General features: G+C 50.1%; 1 protein-coding gene across 1 annotated transcript in view; it reads left to right on the top strand.

Moving 5' to 3' along the window:
- The window catches only part of LOC103662795 (contactin-associated protein-like 4), a 128,391-nt gene that overhangs the window by 21,912 nt on the left and 80,333 nt on the right, over nt 1-26,146 (top strand). Inside the window, exon 3 of the mRNA XM_040636285.1 lies at nt 19,397-19,590. Coding sequence (XP_040492219.1) covers nt 19,397-19,590 — 194 coding nt within the window. The remainder of the gene's footprint in view (nt 1-19,396; nt 19,591-26,146) is intronic.

The following is a 26,146-nucleotide window of genomic DNA, read 5'->3' on the forward strand; positions in this document are numbered from 1 at the left end:
CAGAAGACTCCTGCAGGGATGAGAGCCTGTTCTCGCCCGCCTTCTGAAATCACCCCCTGCTCTTTCTCTTTAACCTCCCGCTGTCCTGAGCGCGAGGTTCAGCATCTGACCTCATTTATTACGGAGAACATTCACAACACAGAAAATAACGGTACTTCATACGGGGTTTCAGCGGTATCTGAGGTTTTTGTTAGAGATAGATGGACAGACAGATACTCCCACCAAAGTGCTTATTACAAAATAGCTGTGTAGACGCGTCGACACTGATGATTTTATATTTCATTTTATTTGCTGTTGAACGGGCGGAATTAGGTGAGGAGGTGGTTTGGGCCCCAGGAAGTCAGGTCTCTCCAGCCTCTGTTCTGGAAAGCAAGTTCAGACGTGCTCAAAAGAAAACCTCAGGCCCAAAAACGTGTGGTTTAGGCGCTGAATACCCACTGACCGCAGTTTCAGCCTCCCCCAGATGCAGTCTTAACAGTCAGACCCCTGCCCTTCTTCCCCCAAAGGGAGGCAAGCCCAAAAGAACGGTCCTTTTCTTTTGCTGGTAATTTCCCTGCCTCACGTCCATCCTGTAAAACGTCCATTTCGTGCAGCTCCTTGGGGTCCCCTCTGCTTGCTAAACAGGGTCCTGCCGGTTCACGAGTCTTGTAAGGAAGCCAATTAGATCTTCAGATTTACTGAGTTAACTTTCGGGTTTTACACGGGAGAGCCCTACCTTCCTCGTAGTGACGCTGTCAGTGCCGCTTACGCATCATACGGACAAGTGTGGCTGGTAGTGAAGACACAAATGGCCTCTGTTGACCACAGGCCAGGAAACCCAGCACCCCTTGGCCACCCTCTGGTGACACCCTGGGTTTCTGCAAGTCCCCCTCCCAGGGCCTGCATGCCGTCATGTTTGTCCTGCTGGTCCAACCCTGATGTGCGTGGCCCCCCCCCCCCCGGGGCTGGACCCCCAGCTGGACTTCCTTCCTGGGCCCTTGAACAACAGCTCCTGTAGGCCTCTGGGAGCCCAGGCCCTGCGGTGCCCCCCGGCTCCACGGCCCATGCCGGGGCTCCCAGCCTCCCAGACACAGGGTCATAGCCCCACCCGGAACCAGTGTCCTTCCTCCTGACGTGACTCGAGTGCGCGTCCGTGCATGCTCAGTCTGGCAGCCCTTTCTCCAGATGCTGTTTATTTGAGCTCCATCACATCTGAGTGTCAAACATCTCTCTACACAAATTACCGTTTTCTGGAAACACAAAGGCAGGATGAGAGCCCTTTGCCGGCTCTTCTCCGGGATGAGCTGGATTCACCCAAAACTGTCACAGTGAAAAGGGGGGGAGGCATTTTCACGCCAGCAAAATGCAATAAAAGAAGAGGTGTTTTAGGAAAACCCACTATTCGTTCTCACGTGAATCCTAATCATCGTAACCAGGTTAAGAGAAGCATGAAGTTTTTCTTTTGAAAATAAGAGAGAAAAGTCTATATTTCAATCAGTTTCTTTCAAAGTTTTCACAGAGAGTGGAGACACCATACATAAATCAGTAAATTTATCTTCAGTCTGTGCGCGTGTTTCGTAAATGACAAGTGAGCATACTCTCCCGTTTGCTGGTTAAAATCGCATTTCCCACCGGGCATGCGAGCCTCGGGATTTTCCATGAGGGAAAATCATTTTAATCCGCTATCTTCCTGCAGCTTATAATGAAGCAAGATATCAACTTTAATGAACTTTATTTGCATGTTAATTAAGTTTAAAACAGCCCATCTTAATTATCTTTTACTTGCTAATTCATTGTTTTTGATTGGGTTTTATTTTTTCTCCCCGCGGATGCCGGCAGCATTCACAGCAATTGCAAACGGGTGAGTTATTGAAGGCTGTGTGGTGCTTCTCTTGTTCTAACATTTCTCCTTTGCTTTGGATCAGGCTGTGAATGATGGCTACGCAGGCAGTCTGAACAGGAATACACGAACACGAATGAAGACACCGGCAAACAAATTTCTCAGAGTCAGAAACCCATAAAACATGAGGTCTTCCCGCTGCAGGTCTGGGAGCAGGCAGGAAACAGGCGGCTTCTAACCAGACCACTCACTGCTTTTTGTTCTATGTCCAAAGTGGTGGGGCTGGGGTAGGTGATGTGGGACGCCCCGCGTCAGGGGCACCGAGGCCCTGGGACTGTCACACCCTTTCCCTGGGGCACGCGTGTGGGACAAGCCGAGTCTCCCAGAGCAGGTCATACCGCTGTCTTTCCCTTGGTCGAGGGAGTTGGGTTCGCCGCAGCTCAGAAGGAATAATCCAAGATTCCCCAGCACACAGATGGCCATGACGGCGCTCCCGGGAGGCACCTGCATCGCTCCCACGGCTCCTCCTTCGTTCACCATCTCCGTGCAGTGTACCATGAACTGTGATGCGTCTGGAAGAGAAGCCTGTTGGTCCTTTACTGTCAGTGCTGCTGAAATGTGAGGTTATCTCAGGCTGCCGGTGGGGCACCCACGAGGTCGGCAGGGGGTCGCCGACACAGCAACCCGACCAGGCACTCGGTGCACAAATGACAAAGGAAACGTCAGAAACCTCTCTTTTCAGAAGGGGATTGCACAACACCATCTAGCACCAGCAAGAGGTTTCCTCCAAATCTCTTACCTACTGAAAAGGGCATTGTCCAGGCCCCGGTCCTTGGGCTGAGGAGTCTCTAGGGGGAGACGGATGCAGAGAAAAACACCCCTCTGCCCAGGACACAGGAAGGCAGCAAGGAGCATCGTGAGCATTGTGGACCGAGGTGAGCCCAGGGCGAGTCCGCAGCCAGCTCTGGCCTGGAGGCCTCCCCTGGGGGCCAGTGGTGGGAGGTCTGCTAGGGCTGGGCCAGCAGCGGCCAGCCTTGGATGTGCCCACAGGCTGTGCGGCCACCGCCTCCCCTCCAGCCCTGAGGCTGAGCCTCTCGGGATGTCCTGGTGTGTGTTCAAGACTTCCTGGATCACTCATCCCGACTCCTCTGCAGTCAGTCCAGGAACCACCTGACAGATCCGATTCAACGTTCCCTCTACGAGATACGCAAACAGAACGGCAATTTCAGCTAAGCGTGAACTAAATTTAAGGGAGAATTTTTTTTAAAAGTCTGCAAAAAGGCTCATGAATAGGGGCACGGGGATGCTCTGTCCAGTTCAGATTTATTTTGCCTCAGGAAGCAGTTCCCTGAGAAAGTCATGACAGGTTTGTGTCCGTTGGAGGCTGGACCTGACACCCAGGCGGGGGCGCCACAGCCAGGAGTGCTGACCGCGGACGGGTTTCAAGTCCCCAGATGTTACCGTACGTGGGACAAATCTGGAACGGGGTAGCTCCGTGGTCCTCGGGTGTCACATGGCCAGGGCTGGGGAATCCCATATGGGGTACATTCTCCACTTGACTGTGGCCCCAGTTCACTCAGCTACTTTCACATTTGGAGTTGAGCCTCTGGCCACGTGAGGTGCCACGGAAGCTGAGGTTCACAATGTCACTGATGACGCTGTTGTTGTGGGGGGTGCAGCCTGAAGGGTGCTGCATGTGCAGATCCCAGTGACCCAGTGACCCACAGAACATCGACTGGCGTCCGTGAAACACTTTCCATTTCTTTCCCAAATCGGTGGCTTCCACCAATGCTGCCAAGGGCACTTGAGACATTTCTGCCACCAAGCATTACCAGAAAGCCTGCACAGAATGCTTTTTTAAGTGTTTGAAGATCCTGGAGAGTTTCCAGACAGTGGGGCCAGGACCAGGAAAGGGAAGGCCAGGGAGCTGAGCCTGTCTCTGCTGCCGCTTGCTGACGGCATCTTCCAAGGCAAAAGCCACAGCGACAGGTGAGAGGCTGAGGAGGACCTCAGGCAGCTGCCCCAGAGTGGAACTCAGAGGCCAGCAGGGAGGAGGGGCCCTTGAGCACATCACAGACTTTGGACCGAACCAGAAACACTCATTTTCATTGTGAAAAAAGCCTAACCCTGATTGGACTGAGCTGCCAATGCTTTGAGAAGCAAGAGTAAGTTAACTCTGGAAGGAACCAAGTCGTCTAGAACCTAATCGTGTTTTTACATTTTAAAAATGAAACTATCTAGTTTAGAAATGGAAAAAAAGGCACATAATAAGATATGACTAAAAACCAGAGAAATAAAACAGAGTTTTATTAATAATAATAAAGTTATAAGACATAGTCTTTAAGACAAATATAATTAATATGTTCAAGATATTAAAAGATGCATAATTTCAGCAAATAACTGGAAATGAATGCAAATTCAAATGGAAACAAAACAGTAGGGAAGAGCAACAAAGTCAAAAGTTGGATTTTTAAAAATTTTAATAAAATTGACAAATCTACATATGACTCAAGAAAAAATAGAAAATCTGAATATAACTAATACAAGTAAAGAGATTGGAGTCATAATTATAAACTTCCCACACAGCAAAGCTTAGAACCCAATTGTTCATGTGTGAATCCTACCAAACATTTAAAGACAAGTTAACACCAAGCTTCCACAAACTCTCCCACAAGATAGAAAAAAAGGGGAAACGTCAATCCTTCTGAGTTCAATGTCACCTGGATACCAAAAGAAAACTATAATCTAATATCTTTTAAGAAAGTGGATCAAAAATTCTCAAAAAAAATTTAAAAACTAGCAAATGAATCCAGCAACATGTAGAAAGAAGTATGCACCATGACCAAGTAGGGTTTATCCCAGAAATTCAAGGTTGGTTTAATATCCAAAAATCAGTGTAATAATACCATATTAATAGCATAAGGGAACAGATACATGATAATCTCAATAGATACAAAAAAAGCATTTAACAAAACCCCACACTTTTTAATGATAAAAACAGTGTACAAACTAGAAGTATAAGGAACCTTCACCAGCCTTTAAAAGGCATCTACCAAAGCCAGTAGTTCACATCATACTTGATGGTAAAAGATTAAATGATTCCCCCTGAGATTGGACACAAAACAAGGGTGTTATACTTGCCAATTGCAGTTAACATTGTACTGGAAGTTCTAGCTAGGACAAGTAGGCAAGAAAATAGAATAAAAGGGGATCAATAAGAAGCAAAATTATCCCTATTTATAGGTTGCATGATCTTGTATATAGAAAACCTTTCAGAATACACACACACACACAACTATTATAAAATGGGTTTAGCAAGCTTGTAAGACACAAGACCAATATCCAAAAATCAATATCCAAGAACCAATATCCAAAAATCAATTGCATTTCTATGCTTTAGAAATTATTATACAGAAATGGAATTAAGAAACCAATTCAATTTATCACAGCATCAGAAAGTGTTAAAACCCTGCAATAAATTTGCCAAAAAAGTGTGAGATTTATATTTATATAAAAAATACAAAGCATAGTTGAAAGAAATTAAAGAAGACCTAAATAAGTGGAAAGACAGCCCCTGTCCATGTATCAAAAGGCTTAATATTTTTTTAAGTGGTGCTTTTTCTTCAAATGAGTCTCCATTGGGTTCAATCCCTTCCCAAATCCCAGGCACCGCTTCCTCACAAGCGGACAAGCTAACCCTAAAATTCATTTAGAAATACAAATGATCATAACAATATTGAAAAAGAATAAATCTGGAGGACTCCCAATTGTTGGTGTCCACACTGGCTCCATAGTTACTGCAATTAGGACACTGTGCACTGTGGAGGATAGATGTGCAGACCAATGGGGTACAATTTATTGTCCAGAAATAACCCTTCACGTTTATGCTAAGTTGGTTTTCTGGAGTGGCCCTAAGAAAATGTAGTGGTAGAAAGAATAGTCTTTCCAGCAGATGTGCCGAAAGCACGATGCTGAACTCGCACCATGCATCGAAAGTAACTCAGAAGGAACCGCAGACTTAATGTGAGTGATGAAACTATGAAAGTCTTGGAGAAAACCATACTAGTAAATGTACACAGACATGGATTCAGAAATGTGTTTATAGATATGAAACTAAATGCACAAGTGACAAAAGAAAAAAATAGGTAAATTGGATTTCTTCAAAATTAAAAATGCTTTACTTGAAAAACACCATTAAGAAAGGGACAAGAAAACCCACAGTATGGGGAAAATATTTGTAAATTATAGAGTGGATAAGGAACTTGCCAATCTGGAGTCTCTAGAGAACCCTTACAAATCAACCATAAAAAAACCCCAAGAAAACCAATTTAAAAATAGATAAATTATTTGAAAAGCCATTTCTCCAAAGAAGGCATACAAATGGCCAATAAGCACATGAAAAGATGCCCGACATCATTAGCCATTCGCCACATGAAAATCCACGTCACACCGTGAAGATCGCTGCCGTCTGCAGAAAGGACAGTAACAAGGCTGGAGAGACCACGGAGGACTCGCAGCCTCCCCACGGCTGGTGGGCACGAGGCGCTGCTAAGACAGTTCAGTGGCTCCTCAGGAAGCTACCGTGGCATCAGGGTAGGACTCGCAGCCACTCCCAGGTGTGGACCCACGTGAGGACGATGTCGGTGTGGAAGCTCGTACACAGGTTCACGGCACCGTTCTTCAGGATCACGGTAACGTGGAAGCAACCCAAATATCCGCCGACTGACGAATGCGTGGACAAGCTGCGGTGGTTTCATACCGTGGAATGTTATTCAGCAGTGATCCACGGTCCAGGGCACGTGGACGGACCTCATACACATGACACCCACTGGAAGAATACAGTCACCGAAGATGCTGTCCTGTCGGCAACGACGTGGATGGAGCTAGAGTGTAACCTTGAGTGAAGCAAGTCAGAGTAAGACAAACACCACATGATCTCACTCACGTGTGGGATTAAAAAAACAAAACACATGAACCAACAAAGACAAAAAAAAGACTCTTAAATGCAGAGAACAAACTGGGGGTTGCAAGAGGGGCAGTGGGGGGCAGAGATTAGACCCCTCGCGGTGATGAGCTCCGAGTCCTACACCGCTGCTGAATCGCTGTGCTGTACGCCTGAAACTAACACAACACTGCATGTTAGTGAAACGTGAATAAATTACACGTTAGTCAATCCTAAGGGAAAAAACCACATCCTCTAAGTGTTTTGTGCTGGGTCTTCCTTTATAAAGGTGACAGAGCGAGGACACAAAAGTCAATGCCATTGAAAGAAAAGTTAGAGCAGCTCACACTTCCCCTGGAAACGAGAGGCTGGGCTCACGTGCCGGGGCCCCGGGGCCACCAGCGCTTGGTCAGGAAGCAGAAGGAAGAGCTGGCAGAGTTCAGGTCATGGTCTTCCTTAGGTTTCCACAGAATGGCAAGTGGCGCTCAGCACCAGCTAGCGTGACAGCCGGGCTCTGACACCTGCCCTGGAGGCTGGAGGGTCCAGGCCACTAGAGGGGATACAGCTCTGAGTGGCTGGTTGGCATGTCACAGACACACTCCCCAACACCCGCAGCCCCTAGTCGCTGGTTGGCCCACCACATGAGCGGTCTCACCCCAGCAGGAAAGGGTTAAAAAAAACCAAACACCAGGGGCGCCTGGGTGGCTCAGTCATTAAGCGTCTGCCTCCGGAGTCCTGCGATCAAGCCCCACATCAGGCTCTTCCACCATGAGCCTGCTTCTTCCTCTCCCACTCCCCCTGCCTGTGTTCCCTCTCTCGCTGGCTGTCTCTATCTCTGTCGAATAAATAAATAAAATCTTCAAAAAAAAAAAAACACCAAACACCAAAACGTCATAATCTACAGAAAATAAAAATCATATGGTATTGATACAGGGATTCCAGTTATGAGATGCATCCAGAATTGGTAAATCCAGGCACAGAGGACGTCTGCTAGTTGCCAGGGGCTGTGTGAGGAGAGAATAGAGACCAGCTCCTGTCAGGTGCGCGGTACTGCACAGTGTCTGATCGTTGCAGTCCGTGAATATGCTAAGGAACACTAAATTATACACTAAAAACCTACAGGTCACATCTGAAGTTGACCATCGCACAGACGTGTTAAAGCAAAAATTTGGTAAAAAATAGTATAACATAAAAAAACACCACATATGTACAACTTTGGACAATGTAACTTTGAAGATGATATACTTGGACATATTATAAGAAATAAATCATAGGAGATGTTGCAAGAGAAGACGGACCCTGGACAGGGTGAGCCGTGAGCCATGTTTTCATAGGCACATTTCTGAAAACTGAATCTCAAATATGCATTTTTCATGCAGTGTGGCCCTTTTCTAGTTGTTTAAGATTTTAAGGTATAATTATCTTACGTACATTCTTCACACTCCATGATTTCAGGTTTAGCTAAGTCCAATGGAATAATGCATCTAAATAAGTGTTCAAACAAAGTGGAAAACCATATGGAAGATTTAGGTAGAAAAATGACAGTTTGTGCAGAATTTAAGAAAATGCTTTATGCAATTAACACATTTAAGGTCATCAAAACCGAGTTTTTAAGGTAAATGAAAGTAAGACTTTTTACAGTCTGTTTGGCATATCAAAGAAATTTTTAATTAACATGAATTATAACGTTGTCAAAATATACTAGTTTATGTAGAGCTTAGCACATAAGAGTTACTTGAAATTTCGTTAACGGCATGTAAGATCTATTTTCATAAATCTGAGTCTTTATTTTTCATGCAGAATCATTTACGGCTTCCGGATTGTCTCCATGGGCAGTAAACACTCCCAGTAATTACTTATTTATTTTTTGTTATTTCCCTGCAGTGTAGTTGATACACAATATTACATTCGTTTCAGGTGTACAACATAATGATCCCACATTTATAGACATTGTGAGATGGTCAGGAGGGTAAATGCGGCCGCCCCCTGTCAGCACACAAAGTGGAGACGGCATCAGCTGTCTTCCCTGTGCCGTGCGCTGCACCCCCGTCTGACTTATTTTCTACCTGGAAGTTTATACCCCCCACTCGCTTCCCCTATTTGCACACCCCTCATCCCTCCCTTCTGGCAACCTCCAGATTCTTCTCTGTATCTGAGAGTCTGTTTCTGTTCTGTTTGTTGGTTTCGTTTTTTAAATTCCACATCTGGGTGGATTCCCATGCCATTTGTCTTTCTCTGAGTTATTTCACTTGACGTAATACAATTGATTTTGGAATGGTTGAAACATATGGGTGAATTTTATTTAGTAAACACGCTCATCGCCGAGTGAAGTACAGAGTGTGCGTTAGGCATATTTTTTCTGTGCCGTAGCTTCAGCTGATGAGTGAATGACAGTGTGTCCCCCCCGTGTCATTTGAACACGTAGTTGTTGAGGGAGGTGAGAAAGATGATCCGTGCCTCCTGGGCTGTCCTGCTCTACCCAGAGACACAGGGCACTTGTGCACAAGCCCCCGTTCGCCCCCTGGACCTCAGTGACTGGCAGGTTCAGCTCGGTTCTTATTTCATTCTTCTGTTCTTTTGTAACATTAGGAAAAAGCAGTTTCTGCGATGATTTTATTTCTTTGAGTCCCATGTTGACTTTATTTCAAGAGAAACACCAGACTATCGAAAATAAGACAGAATTTTGAACACCAGGACCAAAAATGCATGTTTCCTAGAGATTTCTCTTTTCCTCCAGCCGTGGAGAGCCATTGTGATCCCGAAAGCTGAGATCCCTGCACATATCCTCGAAGTAAAAAGAGACATCACACTAGTAGCAGAGATGACCACTGCCCGATATTTAACATCTCATTTCTAACTAAAAGTGTTCTTTCTGTAAATCTGAGATGCATTTAATGTGGAAGAAATGACCACATTGCTGAGGTATCCAAGATGCCACACCCAGCATGAACGTGCTTCACACGTTTGTGTTGTCCCGCTCTGTCCCTGCAGCTCGCTCTGGTCATTCTGAATTCCTACCTTCCTACCTGCTTACGGCTGCGAAGGGAACGCACTTCACTCCGTTTTCCTTTTTCTTACCTTTTTTTTTTTTTTTTTTTTTTAGCTCCTACAGACTACAGATTACAAATGACTTTAGAAGACTCTTTTCTTTAAAGAAAGAGAATGCAGAACTCTGCAGGTGTAAATTGCAATGTTTCCAAGATTGAGATTTTCACTTATTTTCCCCCAATATTATTGTTTTAACTAATATCTTTCATTTGACAAGCGGATGTACCCTTATAATGGCCTCAACAACAAAGCGATTAAATATACCCTCACCCTAAAAAGTGTCCTCCGTACCTCTGTCCCCATACCCCACCCCCAGGCAGCCACCCTCCCAATTTTTGTGACCTTGACGTACTTTGTCGTGTCATAGAACACAAATAATTCTGGGTCCTTCTGCCCAACATGAGACTAATCCACGTTTTGGGTTGTTTCCGTTACTTTTCCCTTTTAATTTCTGACACTACTCTATGTATGGACACAACAGGAATCATGTGTCCTCTCTCCAGTTGAAGGACACTTGGGTGGTTCTGGTTTGGGGACCCAGAGTAAAGCTGTCTGACTGTTATCGGACAGTCTTGGGCGGACCCGTTTCTGTTTCTCTTGCGCAGAGACCCAGGAGTCGTATTTATAGCTGGCTAAGCTGTGGGGGAATATTCAGTATTTTAAGACATTGACAGAGTCTTCTACTGCGGTTTTGCCCTTTCGCACCTCCAGGGCCAAGCTGGGGCGTTCTGGGTGCTGCACACCCTCCCGGCTCCCGGGATGAGTAGCTGAGCGCTAGGCGTTCCCACAGGTGTGAGGGTTTCTAATGTTATGACCCCAGAGAATAATGACATCGGACATTTTCTCATAGCTTATTGTGATTATCTTCTTGGGAAAAGTTCAGAACTTTTGCCTGTTTTTTCAGGACTGCACTGGAGTGTTCAGTTTGTAGTTGCTGAGTGCTGAGAGTTCTGTCTACACTTAGGTATGTGGGTTGGAGCTGCAAATATTGTTTCTCAGTGTGTTTGTCGTCTTTTGTTCTTTAAATAGTGTCTTTTGCAGAGTGAAAGTTTTTATCTTAAGGAAAACCAATCTATCATTTTTTAAAAGAAACTGTGCTATGGAACAAAGTTCCCTCACCTTAAAAAAAAAAAAAATCCAATCGTTCCAGCACAGTTTTTGGACAAGACGGTCCTTTCCCACTCAACTTTCTGCACCTTTGTAAAAAAGCAGTTGACCACACATGGCTGAGTCAACTTCTGGACTTTTTCTGCTCCACTGGTCTATTTAATTTTCTTTACTCAGTGCTGTTTTAAGAACTTTAATTTAGTAATAAACAATCAGGTTGGGTAATACACGTCACGCAAAAGAAATACAATGGATTTTGTATATTGACTTGATTCTGAAAACTTGCTAAAACCACATATTGGTTCTGCACCACATTTTAGATTCCACAGGTCATCTACGTGGATGACCGTGTGATTTGTGGCTAAAACCATTGCTTCTTCCTTCCCGATCCAAGTCCTTTTATTTCATCTTCTCGCTGTATCGCCTTGGCCACATGCCGTCCGTGATGCTGAGTGGATGCGGTGAGAACAGGCAGCCTCGCCTTGTTTCCCCATCTCAGAGGGAAATCACTCCGTCTTTACATATGATGGTACTTGCAGGGTTTTTAAATAAACGTCCTGTTCTTTGGTTGTCGAGACTTTTTTGTTGTTGTTGTTAATCAGGAATGAATGTTGGTTATTGTCAAAAACTTTGCATTTATTCGGTGATTGTATAGTCCAGTATTTGAACATTCTTAGTATGTTCATATATGAATCACGTCAGCCGAATTTCTAACGTTAAACCAACACGGCATTCATGGGGCGCGTCCTGCCTGGTTCTGGTGTACTAACCGTTTCATAGATTGCTGGATTTTGTATGCTTACATTTTGTTTAAAAAGTTTGCATCGACATTCCTAAGATAGATAGGTCTGTATCTTTTTTCTGTTACACTGTTTGCATTGTTTTGTTATCGGGATGTAGCTAGCCTCACGGAGTTCGTTGGGAATTATTTCCTCCACTTCCTAGAGAGTTTGGGTGGAACTGATGTTAGTTCTTGCACAAATTTTTGATATATTTTATTTGTAAAATCCTTGAACCTGTAATTTTCTTTGTGAGAAATTTTAAAATACAAATTCAGTTTCTTTAACAGATATTAGGTTTGTTTCTTCTTAAATGAAATTTATTAGTTTCTTTCAGATGTCCATGTCATCTAAATAAATCTAAAAATAAACTGACTGGAATAAAGTTTTTCATAATGTTTCTTTATTACCCTTTGATGCCAGTAGCAATGTCCCCTCTCATTCCTGATTTTAGTAATTAATTAGTAATTAAGCTGATTAATTATTAGTAGTTTAAAAAATTAGTAATTCTCTCTTTGTTCCTGATTACTCCAAGTAGAAGCTTATCAGTTTTATAGATCTAAAGAATAACTTTTGGTTTTACTTCTTTTTCTCCCTTGATTTTCTGTTTTCTCTTTCATTACTTCCATTTGATCTCTGTTATTTCCTTCCTTCTGTCTAAGTGGGGGGTTTATATTTACTTCTTTTTCTAGCTTCTTTAGGTCGGAAGCTAAGCTCACTGATTTGAGAACTCTCTCCTCCAACATCACTACGTGTTCCCAATCCCCCCTCCCAATTCGTATCAGTGACATCACTAGTCTTGGTAAGTTGTGTTTTCACTTTTGTTCAGTCAAAAGCTTTGTAATTTTCCATTTGATCTCCCTTTTGACTCGGGTTATTTAGAAGAATGTTACTGCATTTCAAATATTTCGGTATTTTACAGATATCCTTCTGTTACGGATTTATAACTTCATCCTGTTATTTATTTGTTTGTTTCATTTATTTTGGGGGAGGGCTGAAGGAGAGGGAGAGAGAGAATCTTAAGCAGGCTCCACACCCAGCACAGGGCTCGATCTCACGACCCTGAGATCACGACCTGAGCTGAAATCAAGCGTCAGACACTTAACCGTTGGAGCCACCCAGGTGCCCCGAACTTCCTTCTGGATAGAGAACATACTCTGTATGATTCGACCTCTTTCAAGATCATTGAAATGTGTTTTATGGACACAGCGTAGTCCACCTTGTAAATGTTCTGTGTGCAGTTGGAAGGAACTGTGCTCCGCTTTGCTGGGTGGAATGTTCTGGAAATGAAAATTGGGTCAGTTACCTGACAGCATCGTTCACTCCCCATGGACTCCCTCATCTCTTCGTCTGCTTGTTCTGTTCCATCCCTGCTGGGTGCCTGACCGACGGAAAGTGGACAATAACCCAGCCATTCTGCTGTGTGTGCAGCTGGGTCTCAGCCTCTGCCGGAGACAGATTCCTGCTTACGACTCACTTATGAAGAAAACGCCGTGGGCGCCCGCGCTCCTCCGGGCTGGTGCGGATCCGGAGGCCCCCCGTCGGTGCCCCTCTTACTGCGGCTTCTCTGATGGCTCTCTCCTTCTGAGCCTTGCGCGCCCCTGCTCCAGGGCGCCTGCCGCCTTCCCGTCTGCACCCACTGCCTTCATGTCCACACGGGCTTTGCGATCTCAGAGCTGTGGAAGCCCGCGTGCAGGGACACACACGCGCGAGGCGTTGTTCTCCCAGGTGCCCTCCAGCTTGCAGGGCCGTCTGAAGCAGCGGGTGTGTGTGCACGTGAAGCTGAGGCTGACTTGGGCAGGAAGCCTTCCCAGGGCCGTCGGAGATCAGAAGGACAGTGGGCATTATAGGGGCCCGACGTGCCTTTACAGGCCGGGCGTGGGCTGCCTCTGTCCGGTGTCCTTTGACAAAGGTGCTTGCAGCTACAGGGCCCAGCGGGTGGGGTCCCACCGGATGCCGCAGCTCCCCGCACCCTGCCTTGTCGGGAACGCGTGTCTGGAACACTGACCTCCATCCACTTCCCATCTCGGCCGGTGTCCAGCTTGTCCAGCTTTCCCCTGGGGGCATGGAAACTGGCAGTGCCCCGGCGTTCTGAGGGGTGGAGACCTCACGCCCTGGAGACAGTGGGGGAGTTTCTGAACGTGCAGCAAAGTCTCTGGGAGAGAGGAAGAGAGGCTTGTAAACCCTACTGTCCGACTGCGTCCTTCCGGGGGCGGGGGTCTTTGCCCCAGGAGGGGCCGGGGCTCACCGCAGAGGGACAGGAGCAGGCAGAGCTCAGCCCCTCCTGTGTGAGGGGCGTGGCAGCAGGAGAGCTGGGTCCAGGATGAGACACAGCCAGCGCGAGGACCGCACACGCCACACAAGCACCCACCCCACCGCGATGGGGGCCTGGACGAAGACCCCGCCGCGTCGGTACTAACACCCGGCCTTTATCTGACGAGTTATAGAGCGCAGGAAACGTTCCAATCCTCTAAGTAAACCTCGGCCAGGCGTAAAGTCGCAGGGGAAACTGAGGCACAGGAGAGTCACGTGACATCTGGGGAGGAGCTGCTTCCTGACCCATCCCGGGCTGTCGGGTGCATTATAATTGGTGTGCAAGGCCAGACTCACCATCTTCTAACTGACCAGCATCAACTTCCAGTCCCTCGGAAATCAGGAATCTGGCGGTCCTGCTCGAGAGCCCCCGGACCCGCCATCCAGGCGCCCGAGCCCCCCGCCAGCAGTGCGTCGTCCTGGGGACCGAGAACTCGGGTGCTTCTGCTGTGGTGTCTTATCACTCTGAGTAGATCAGCCACAAACTGTTGGTGGGTTCGGCCGTGGATGGACCGTGGGATTACCTCAGGTGGTTGACACCAGAAATAAAGCTGACCCGGACGCCTGTTTGGAAGCTTCTGTGCCTGGGAGGGGACCTAATGTATTAGGTTTGTCTTTGTTATTTTTGAGTTGTAGGAGTTCTCTGTATCTTCTGGATAAAATTCGAAACAAAACAGACTAGAGACACTTGACTTCTAGGAGGAAACATTAGAGCACCCTATGCACTTGGGGTAGACGGTGATGCCTAAAATAGGACAGGAAGGAGCAATCACGACTTGGACTTCATCAGAATTAAAACTTTTCTCTTCGATGGTCGCCACTCACAAGGAGGAAAGCCAAGTCGAGGGCGTGGAGAATGACTCACCGTGCGCGTGTCTTGCAAGGAACTTGTTTGTCCAATGTGTAGAGAGCCGCTCTCGTTAGAACGTCGGTCTCCTGAGCGCCTGGCCACGTTCTTCTTGGACGTGTTGGCCACGTCCTGAGTCTCGGGATGGGTCCTCCTGCCGCTGGTCTGGCTGGGTGGCAGGGACGTGGTGTGCGTCCCCTTCCAGTTACCAGGAGGAAGGGGAGGGGATCTGAGATGAAGGCACAGTTTTCTACTCTCTGATGATGGTGATGTGGGCCTGGACCCCTCAATGGTGAGGACTGACTTGAGGGACACTTTGAGAGCCATCAATGTGGTTTCTCCCCAAACGTCCCCCCACCAGCATCAGCATCCATCCACAGAGCTGCCCAGCTGCCTCCCCTGTGGTGTGTGCCCAACGGGATTCTCTCCTTGGGGAGTCGCCCCTGGGAATTCTCCCTAAGGAAGAGCTGCCCCTTTCTCCTGAGCCGGTGTTTGATTGCTCATTTCTTTTTTTTTTTTAAGATTTTATTTATTCCTTTGAGAGCGAAAGAGAGAGAGTACAGTGGGGTGAGGGGCAGAGGGAGAAGCAGGCCCCCCGCTGAACGGAGAGCTTGATGCAGGACTTGATCCCAAGACCTCGAGATCACGACCTGAGCCGAATGCAGACGCTTCACCGACTGAGCCGCGCAGGCGCCCCGCTCATTCCTTTTCACCAGTATAGACTCGCGGACGTTCACACTCCGAGGCGTAAAACACGCTTGTTTCTTAGTTCACTGCTCAGTTGTCCTAGAGTTGGGCAACTCAGGTCGGGTCTTCCGTTCTTTCCACAAGGCTCCCTTCTCTGAGCACTTCCTACATTTCGGTGCACAAGATGCTGTAAGTGCATCTTGTGTTCTTCACGGGGTCAACCACTTCTCAAGGACCCCAGATCACTGCGCAGGAGAACGCGGTGAAGAAGCTCAGGGCCGGTGTGGGTTGTGGCTACCGGTGCCATCGGTACCGTCAGACCTGCACCCTGTGCCTTGAGATGCTAAGCCCTGTGGGCACACGTATGTGCAGCTCTGTATCCCTTTACACCCACATTAAACCCCCAGGGTTTACCCGTCCTCTGTAATATCTTGACTAATTGGCTCAGGTCTAGTTCACATGCAGGGTAGCTCCAGGGTTGCAAACTCGCAGGCCTCGGTGGACTGCCCGACTTAGGCGGGTCTAGGTTCTCACTGGCCCTGGACCCTGGATGCGCGATGCTCCCCCGACCGCCAGGGGGTGCTGCCCGTCTGGGAAGTGGCCAGGCTCGCGTTGGCCTTGAATTACACTCAGGCTCCTTCCCGTCCTGGCTGGTTTCCGTTGCTTATTTCCGGGGTAGCTGGAGGGATGTGGACCGTCCCCTGGGTTGCTACAGTCAGGGCCGTAAAAAGCAGCGTGCCACCCCCTCCGCACCTGCCCAGCCCCCTGCCTTGTGCTCCCCGCCCTCGGCCGGTCTCTACAGCTGCTGGCGCACCCTCCCCGTTAATCTGCAGGAAAGACAGATGGCAACCCCCTGTCCTTCTCCGCGGAGTAGATGCAACTGGGTTCACGCATCCAGGTGACCGTGGGTCCTGGAGACCCGTCCGCGTCCGAGCTCGGGCCTGTCCTGCGCCGCACCGTGCTTCACGTGCCCGCTCTCCTGTGCGCCCGCGGCGGCTGGTACGTCGGTTGGCATTCTGTCTGTGCACCCCTGTTTTGACTTGTTCTGGGTTGGTTTCTGTTTTTGTCATGCATTTAAAAGATTAGCGGTCAGATGCATCCGTCTCCCCAGTGTGGCCTCCGGAGTTTGCGTCACAGTGAGAAGAGCGCTGTCTGCACCGTGGCAAAGAGGACTGTGCCCTTTCCTCTGGCGTCTCTGCAGCTGCACACTCACCCGGATCCCTGACCCACCGGGAGGTCGCGCTGTGAACGTGTAAAACGCGGATTTAGCCTCACCGCCTTCCCACTGGCTGCCCCGTTGTCTCAGGGCCACTTAGCAAGGTGTCCGTCCTCACCCCAGGGCTTGGAGACCCCCGCCTCCGTCACACTGAATTTGCACATGTCTTCGGGTCTGTTTCTGGATTTTTCCCACAATCCACGCTGTTGTCATTGCCGGGCTCTGCAGCGACTCTCGCGGTCCTTTGCCTGCTTCCCCTAACCACCGCCACTTCTCAGATCCTTTATTCATTCATTCATTTGGTTGTTCTCGTGCTCTGGGATGTTTGGGCCTTCTGAGACGGCCTTTACTCAGTCTGTTCTCCCCTGGACACTGTGTAGTTTATTCTCTCTTTAACTAACTGATTTTGAAACAGTTTTGGGTTTGCAGTAACACAGAGTGGGAAGGACTGGGAGTCCCCACGCGCCACACCCTCCTACTCCCACACACGGAGTCCCCACGGCTGTGAACACCTCCCGGTAGCACAGTGGTGCGGCCCGCGCACTGCAATCAATGAGCCAATACTGATGTGCTGGTTACCTAGAGCTCAGAGTCCACGTCGGGCTCATCCTTGGTGTTGTGCATCTTGGGTTTTACCAAATACATTTGTATCCACCATAACATACCATACACATGGTTTCACTGACCTAAATATCCTTTGTGCTCATCTTCCCTGGCCGCCCCCAGCTCCTCCCCACCTTTCTCTAGACCCCCAGCCCCTGCTCACCCTCCCCGGACCCCCAGCCCCTGCTCACCCTCCCCGGACCCCCAGGCCCTGCTCACCCTCCCCGGACCCCCAGCCCCTGCTCACCCTCCCTGGACCCCCAGGCCCTGCTCACCCTCCCTGGGCCCCCAGGCCCTGCTCACCCTCCCCGGGCCCCCAGCCCCTGCTCACCCTCCCCGGACCCCCAGCCCCCGGCAACCACTGATCTTCTACTGTCTCCCTGGTTCTGCCTTTTCCAGACGTCGAGTTGGGGTCACACAGTGTGCAGACTTTTCAGACGGGCTTCTGTCACTTAGTAAAATGCATTTAAGGTTCCTCCATGTCTTTTTGTGACTTGATGGCTCATTTCTTTTTATCGCAGAAGAACATTCCACTGCCTGGATGGACCACAGTTTATTAACCCTTGATGCTGAAGGGTACCTTGTTTGCTTCCAGTGTTTGTCAATCGGAAACGACGGTGCTCTAAATATTTGTCTGCAATACTTGGGTAAACACCGGGGATCAGAACTCCTGGATCCCATGGTGAAAGTGTATTTGTTCTGTGAGAACCCGCCAGGCGGTCTTCCCTCCTGCGTCCCCCAGCAGTGAGTCCTCGCCGGCACTTGGCGCTGTCAGGGCTCTGGATTGGGGCCTTCCTAATAGTCACGGTATTTATTCTCTATTTTAAAGATAACTTTGTCTTTTTCTTCCATTTGCTTCCTGTTTTTTCTCATTACTCCGTGTTTGGCCCATTGCTGTTCGTAACTCCGAGCTTGTGATTCAAGGTGGTATTTCGGACTCTCAAAGGCTTGTCTGAGGGGCTTATTTTCCGTGGTTTCCTTTTGCTTCATAGCTGTTTTTAGGACGTAGGGATGTTCTTCAATTACTTTTTGAGAGTATTTGTTTCCTGATTTTCTCAGTGACTCTGCCTGTGTTTTACTCTCACTGGTTTGGTGATACCAGATTCTTCCAGCTTATGGGCGTCCAGTCCCCACCTCTGTAATCCCAGCTGACCAGCACTCGCTGTCCACTGTTGGTGTCTGCTGTGCACATGGGAGAAGGGCTGGGGGTCCTCCGGGACTGCACCCCTCCACACTTTCCAAGCCTGGGTCTGTCCCTTCATGGAGGGAGCTTGAGGTGGACTCCCCCTTCCAGTCGCACTCCTGTCCCCTCTCCTGGACTCTGCAGCACCCCTAGGAGGTCCCTGCTCCGTCCCCCTGGTTCTCTGTTCAGGGCTGGGGTCGCAGGGGGCATTGGTCCCATGCCGGGTGGCTGCCCTTTCTCCTCTGGTCCTCATTTGTCCTCTGTCTCCCAGCAGTGGGGGTGCACTTTGCTGCATGAACCCCTCCTCACCCTGGGGTGGGGTTTGCTGTTGTCATCCCACCCCAGATGGCCTCGCCATCCACCGGCACCTTCTCCCGTCTCTGAGCTCCTGTCTCTGCTTTGGATGCCCATGTCACTGAGTCTGGGGCTCCCCATGGCAGGCCACGTCCCGAGGGCCCTGCATCACCAGAGTGGGACACTGGACCCCGGAGGTGGGACATCCGGACAGACGTCCAGCTCTGCCATGAGCTAGACGCTCCCTGCACACCCCAACACGGGGCCCAGAGGACACTGGTTCGGAGGCCAACGGGCTCCACGGGGTGTCCCCCCAGCGCCGAGCACCTGGTGCCCGTGTGAGGCAGCCACACGCCCCAGGAGCAGGAGAGCACCGACTGCAGTGTTCACCGCGCGTAACGGTGCTCACGGTCAGGAGGTCCCGGCTTCCGGGCTTCGGAGACACAGCCTTCCCGAAGCCGCAGAGGCTTACGCCCTGTATCATTTTTGCCGCTTGAAGATGCATTTTAATGTTTCCTGCTCTCACTATGTTCCTCCTGTCTCCTTTTCCTCCCCAAGGAGCCGGGGGCTGGACACCACGCGTGTCAAACAGGGACCAGTGGCTGCAGATCGACCTCGGGGACAGGGTGGCGATCACCGCCGTGGCCACGCAGGGCGGGTACGGGAGCTCCGACTGGGTCACCAGCTACGTCCTGATGTTCAGCGACAGCGGCAGGAACTGGAAGCTGTACCGGCACGAGGAGAGCATCGCGGTAGGTCCTTTCACGCGACTCGACCTCCAGGGGCCCCCAGAGCACCTTCCCTCCTCCCGGGCCAGGGTCTCAGATCCACCAGGGAAGCAAACCATTTCCAGATACGTGACACATGAAAATCCGTGGGCGTCGAGCAGCGAAGTGGTTCTCTAGCATGGGAACAACTGAGCAGAATCCTCCTGCTTGGTTACGAGGGGGTAACATCACTGATAACCCCGCCCATGCCCTGCATGACCTCGTGGGAGTGGCGAGGTCACCGTGCGTTCCTCACGAGCACAGGAAGTGGCTCTTGCCCCTCCTCCCTGACCCGGGGCTCCTGAGGACACGAGCTGAATGACCTTCAGGCGGCATTTGCAGAAACTGCCGCACGAGGTCTGTAGGGCCTGCCCTGGATCCCAGCCACGGTCAGCGGCAAATTGTTTTTGTCTGTGCAACTTTCGTGACCATTGGAACGTTTACCGCAGACCGTGTCCCTTGTACTGTGTAATTATCGAGGCAGAGTTTGTGCAACCGCGGTTCTGACCCGGCCGTGAAGTGGCGGGAGTGTGGGCCAGTAGAGACGGTCCAGGACCCGGTTCACGCAAAATCAGCAGCGACAGGGAAGCTGCAGGCGATTGAAAGGAAGTGTTGAAGGCCTAGCTCAGGGACACGTCAGGTGGGAAGACGCCGTTCTTTCTCACGTCAACGCAGAGAAGGTTGGTTTGGGCTCACGCAGGCCCGGGTGCCCCGGCCGATCTGTGACGTCCACACCCTCTTTCTCTACCCAAGTCTGCACCTGCTTCTGCACCAGGGCTCGGCCACGTCTACTCCGCCTGTCTGAGATAAGCCGGTTCTGGGCACACCACCAGAGCTGCGCTGTGAGCCAGGAGACGGCGTGTCCACTGGGAGCTCGGGGCCACAGCACCCGGTTCTATTAGCATGACGCAGGTCAGCCCAGCCCCACAGACCAGGCTTCACGTGCAACACCAGTCAGACGAGGACGAGGGAGACACTGTGAGGTCCTGTGTCCCAGGCCGAGGCCGGGTGACGGGGCAGCACCCCCACGCTGCTTGTCTCAGGGATCGGGGGCCTGACCCATCCCCCACAGTGACACTGAGATGGGCAGAGCGGGTGAGGCTGGGGGGGAATACCACAGACCGGTCTCTCTGTGGAGGCGGGAGCCCTCCCCAGCCTGCAGACGCGCTTCTCACCGTTCTAGGAAGGCGGGAGTGAGACCTCTCCCTCCTCTCACAGGGGCCCCGCTGGGCCAGGGCTGCACCCTGTGACCTCAATCGACCTCCGTTAACTCCTAACCATCCCAGGTCCTGATGAGTCGGGCTGGGGGTTAGGGCCTCAGAATGTAAATTCTGGGAGGACGCGCCTTACCAGTACCATTTACCTTTTCCCAGCCATCACTGTGTGGGCCCCTCATTATGAAAGGTGCCTTTTACCCGTTGCTTTATTTATCTGTCAACTTCACCTGAAGTTTACCGTCTCACAGTTTCTAAGTGCACAGCTCAGCAGCACTGAGCACACTCGCACTCAGCACCGTCCCCACCGCCATCTCCAGAAGTGTCTCATCCTCCCAAACCAGAACTGTCCCCCTGAAACACGGACCCCGCAGCGCCTGGCGCCCACCATTCTGCTTTCTGTCCCTATGAACCTGACAGCTCTACGTGTCCTGTGTAAGCGGAATCCTGTGTAAGTGCTCTTTGTCTTCTGGTGACTGGCTTAATCGTGGAGCGTGATGTCCTCAGGGTTCAGCCATGCTGAAGCAGGTGTCAGAATTCACTTCCTTTTTAAGGCGGAGTCTGTTCCGTTGTGTGCGTCGACCCCATCCCGCTCATCCATTCATCTGTCAGTGAACACTTGCGCTCTTGGGGATAATGGTGCTCTGAACATGGGGGTGCGACTGTCTCATGAAGACCCTGCTTCCACTTCCTTTGGAAGTACCCAGAAGTGGGCTTGCTGGACCATGTGGCAGTTCTGTGTTTAAGTTTTGGGGACTCCCCAGACTGTTTTCCACAGTGGGTGTGCTATATTGCGTTCCTACCAACAGCGCACAAGGGTTCCAGTTTCTCCAGCCCTCGCGCACTTGCTCTCTGGTTTGGTTTGGCTTGGGAAGCAGCCGTCCTGCTGGCTGTGAGGTGGCATCTTGGGGGCTCTGATGTGCATCTCTGATGGTGAACATCTTTTCTGTGCTTGTTGGCGCATGTTTAGAGAAATGTCTGCTCAGAGCTCTCGTCGGTCGTCAATCAGGTTGTTTTGGTGTCGCTGAGGCGTGGGAGCTCGTTACGCATTCTGATATCAGCCCCTCTTCAGATACGTGATTTGCAAACATCTCCCCCATTCCACAGGTCGTCTTTTCACTCTGTGGATCGTGTCCTTTGATGAACAGAAGCTTTTAAGTTTGATATGGTCTTATTTGCTATTTTTATCGCCTTAATTCATATTTAATCAGGACATAACAGGGTTATGCCAAAGTAATCTATCCTTAAAAATGTCAGTAAAGGTGTAATTACTATTTTATATTCTAATCTGGGCATGTTTCCTGTTTAGCTTTCTTTTAACCTGAGCACTCTTGACTTTCACAGAAGTGAATCTCGCGAGTCGAGAATTACTGTTACACTCACTTAAAATAGAAAGTGAACACTGTTTCCAACACTGGCCTTCCCAGTTAGCTGCCTTTACAACAAATCGACATTTCATTAGAGTGTCTGCCCTTCCCGTAAGCACTTGCCTTAGGTAGGAGCTGTGAGGTCAGCACTAATTAACGTGTTCACTTCTATACCGAACATGTTAACGCTCTTGTCGATGAGAACTCCGTGCGTACGATGACCTCCGTTGTCATGTTTGTAGATCTCTGACTTCTTAAACTGTTTAGTGCCAGTGTCCCTGCTGTCCTGGCGACAGTTCCTCGTTCAGTCCCAGGGCTCGTGTGGGTCCAGTGGGCCGGGTTCACCCAAGCGTGTCTGCTGCTGGTGCTGCCCTCAGGCCGCGAGCCCCGGTCCAGCCATCCCTCAGGCAGGTCCAGTGGTGACAGCTCTGCTTTGTCCACAGGGGACCCATGAGCTCAGCTCCCCCCATGGCGGCCGGCCCCCAGCCCACCCCTCAGCCCGCCCCTGCCCAGCTGTCCCTGCCCCGCGGCCCCCACAGAACACGGCTCCCGTCGGCCAACGGACTTCAGTGTCTACACACGGGTGCCATCCGTGTCGTTTCGTGAATCCTCTGAGAGTTCACTGTGGGGTCAACCTCCAGTCTTAGAAAGAAGGCTCTTCCTGTCAGCTCCCCCTGCACTGCTCACCTGTCCAGGTGACCCCCTGGAGAGCCGGGCTCCCCGCTGTCTGCCGACCTCCCAGGGGCCATGCCCGTGAGAGCCCCTCTGGACTCTCTGCAGTGATCACCAGAGCCACGCTTTCTCCACACATTGGAGCCACGTGAGAGCCCACCAGAACTCCAGGTTAAAGGTCGCACACATGCTTCTGAACCTGAGGCATGCGGTGTTCAGGATTCAGTGACCGTAAACCTTGGGGAGGACTTCCCTGTCGTGCAAGTCCTTCAGGGGACGGACACACCCACCTGTCACATGCTGGCAACATACTTGAGGGAAAAGGAAATTCATTAAAGTAAATTTAAGTTTTAGCCCCAAACCAGTGCCCATTTAATAGATGCTTTTCTCGAGGATTACCTGCCTGTAGGTACTCAGACAGAATTCACCAGAATTAGTGAATCATTTGCAACTTTAATTTTCTTGGAGACCTTCCAAATATAGCAGGAAAATAAAATGGAAGGAGGACATCATCACGGAAGGGTGCGAGCTGTGGCGTCTAGAGACAGACACCACACGGCCTCCCAAGAAGACAGAGGAACAGCGGGCGCCCTCTGCAGAGAGATGCTGGCGCCACATGTGGACGAGGGTGTGGGCAGCATCCACGAGGTTTCCTTAATTTCTCAAAGATCTGCGGTGCATTAAACTTCAGTCTTGTTTGTCTTTCATGTGTTTGCTTGAATCACTGCAAACTTCAGCGGCTCACGTGGAAGACATTCAAGATGCACTTTTACAAGAACGACAATGAGTCAATAATGTCGGAAGACTAGGTGGCCCACGTGTTGGTGAGACAGACCTCGGGGAACTTAACAAACAGAATAATGGCTCGTTGGGCCCAACTGGCCTGGGTTTCGAGTGGGGAGGGCGGCCCCTCGTCTGGGTTGGATCCGGGGCAGATCTGAGTAATCAGCAGTCACGCGGCTGACTCACGGGGTCTGTGTCCAACGCGGCTCTCGCATGACCCTGTTGTCAGAGCAAACACCGCCCTCCACTGGGTTGAAAGACCTCACAATGAGGAGCGGCCAGTGTGCCCGGGGACTCCACTCTGGAAGCAATGGGACGAGCTGCAGAACGTTCTGGAGGCGAGGGGGCTGGGCCACCTGGTTGGGAAGGACTCGTCATATTCTCCCATCTCTGAGACAGGCATGGAGCCGCCTGCCCACCCAAGCTAGAAACGGAGGCAGGTGCTACCTCCGGATGGTTTCCTTGAGGAAGGCGTTCAGCGGCACAGCGAGGGCAGCGCCCTGGAGACTGGAGAAGGCAGTGCCTCCTCCTGGGGATAGACTCGGACTGGGTCTCCCTCTGGCTAACAGCTTCTGGAAGAGGAAGACAGATTGAACACTAAGACTTCAGGGTTTGTCTGCACAGGCGTCCTGGTCCTGTGCTCTGAGGGGCTCCCTGAGCAGGACACAGCAAGGTCCATGGACCGGGGCCGCCACGGACCGGAGCCACCACAGACCGGGGCACCAGCTTGTTGGGGACGCGGCATCTTGGGTCCCACCTCCTGCCACCTCACCAGCAGCCATGAGCCCCGGGCAGCTCCACGCACACCCAGGTCTGAGCACCGTCCCCCACGTGCTGTCCGTGGAGCAGCCCTAGCACAGGTCGGGGACAGAACCCACGCGGAGCACTTCAGAAGAGTGATGCTGATGCGGTGAGTCTAATAATAAAATAAAATCTGGGCTTATATTTTTATGACACAGAGCAAGTTTGAGAGGTTGGGGTCCAGGAGTCAATCCTACTGCAGGAAATGTGAGGAAATCCCTAGACCTGCCTGCTGCTCTCAGGACTGTGGTGGTGGGTCAGGACCCGAGCAGCGTCCCATGCACCCCGAGAGCTTGCTCAGTGAGTGCAGACTGGGAGAAGGGAGAAGCCCCTCGTGAGGTCAAGGATGCGAGATGAGGGGCGCCTGGGTGGCTCAGTCGTTAAGCGTCTGCCTTCGGCTCAGGGCGTGATCCCGGTATTCCGGGATTGAGCCCCACATTAGGCTCCTCTGCTGGGAGCCTGCTTCTTCCTCTCCCACTCCCCCAGCTTGTCTCTCTTTCACTGGCTGTCTCTGTGTCAAATAAATAAATAAAATCTTAAAAAAAAAAAAAAAAAAAGGATGCGAGATGAAGAGGTTTCAGGTGGGCCGGAGCAGGACACAGATTGCGGGGCTGCCACTCCCCGTGGCCGCTGCTCCCTGTGGCCTGCCAGCCACGCTCTCAGAGCAAGGTGACCATGCCACCAGCAGTATGGACGGTGCCGATGCCTCCATGGAGTCAGCCCATTTTCCCCTTAGAGACTGTTAGGAAGAGATGGTCAACAGCTCATTCCCAGCATCATTTAATGAGCTCGAGATGTGTGCCATCTGAGAGCAAAGCTTGCCTCTGTTGCTGATGAATGATTCTCACCGTGCCTGTGGTAAAAAAAGTCTCCTTCCTCATGCCTGTGGGCTTAGACACAATGCCCTTTCCCACTTTACCAAATGCACGTTTGGACTGGGGAGCTGGTGAGGCCATTTCAAATGCTGACACCGAGATTTGAAACAAAAGGAAAACTACCCAGTAGGTAGTGCGTAAACTCTGTTACTCTTTGCTTCTGAAGCAAATGAATTGAGACGTGTAAAGACTTTCATCAGTATTAACTTGAAAAGATATCACTTAGTAAAAACATGGCCAAAACCACAGTAGAAAACTGGTATAGTTTTTAAAAATCTATTGCAAATATAGAGAATGTTTTTAGATTAACACAGTTATGTCCTCAATGGATCTCAGTGCTAGTAACACGTTTCTAAAATGTACTTACAATTGCACCAAAAACCATAAGATACCTAGGAATAAACCTAACCAAAGAGGTAAAGGATCTGTACTCCAAAAACTATAGAACACCCATGAAAGAAATTGAGAAAGACACAAAGAAATGGAAAAACGTTCCATGCTCATGGATTGGAAGAACAAATATAGTTAAAATGTCTATGCTGCCCAGAGCAATCCACACATTAATGCAATCCCTATCAAAATACCATCGACATTTTTCACAGAGCTGGAACACACAATCCTAAAATTTCTGTGGAACCAGAAAAGACCCCAAATAGCCAAAGGAATGTGACAAAGCTGTGATCACCAAGACACCATGGTACTTGCACAAAAGCAGACACGTAGATCACTGAACAGAACAGAGAACCCAGATATGGACCCTCAACTCTGTGGTCAACTGATCTCCGACAAATCAGGAAAGAACATCCAATGGAAAGAAGACAGTCTCTTC

Source organism: Ursus maritimus, unplaced genomic scaffold (genome assembly GCF_017311325.1).
Source record: "Ursus maritimus isolate PB19 unplaced genomic scaffold, ASM1731132v1 scaffold_1, whole genome shotgun sequence".
In the NCBI taxonomy this organism is placed as follows: domain Eukaryota; kingdom Metazoa; phylum Chordata; class Mammalia; order Carnivora; family Ursidae; genus Ursus; species Ursus maritimus.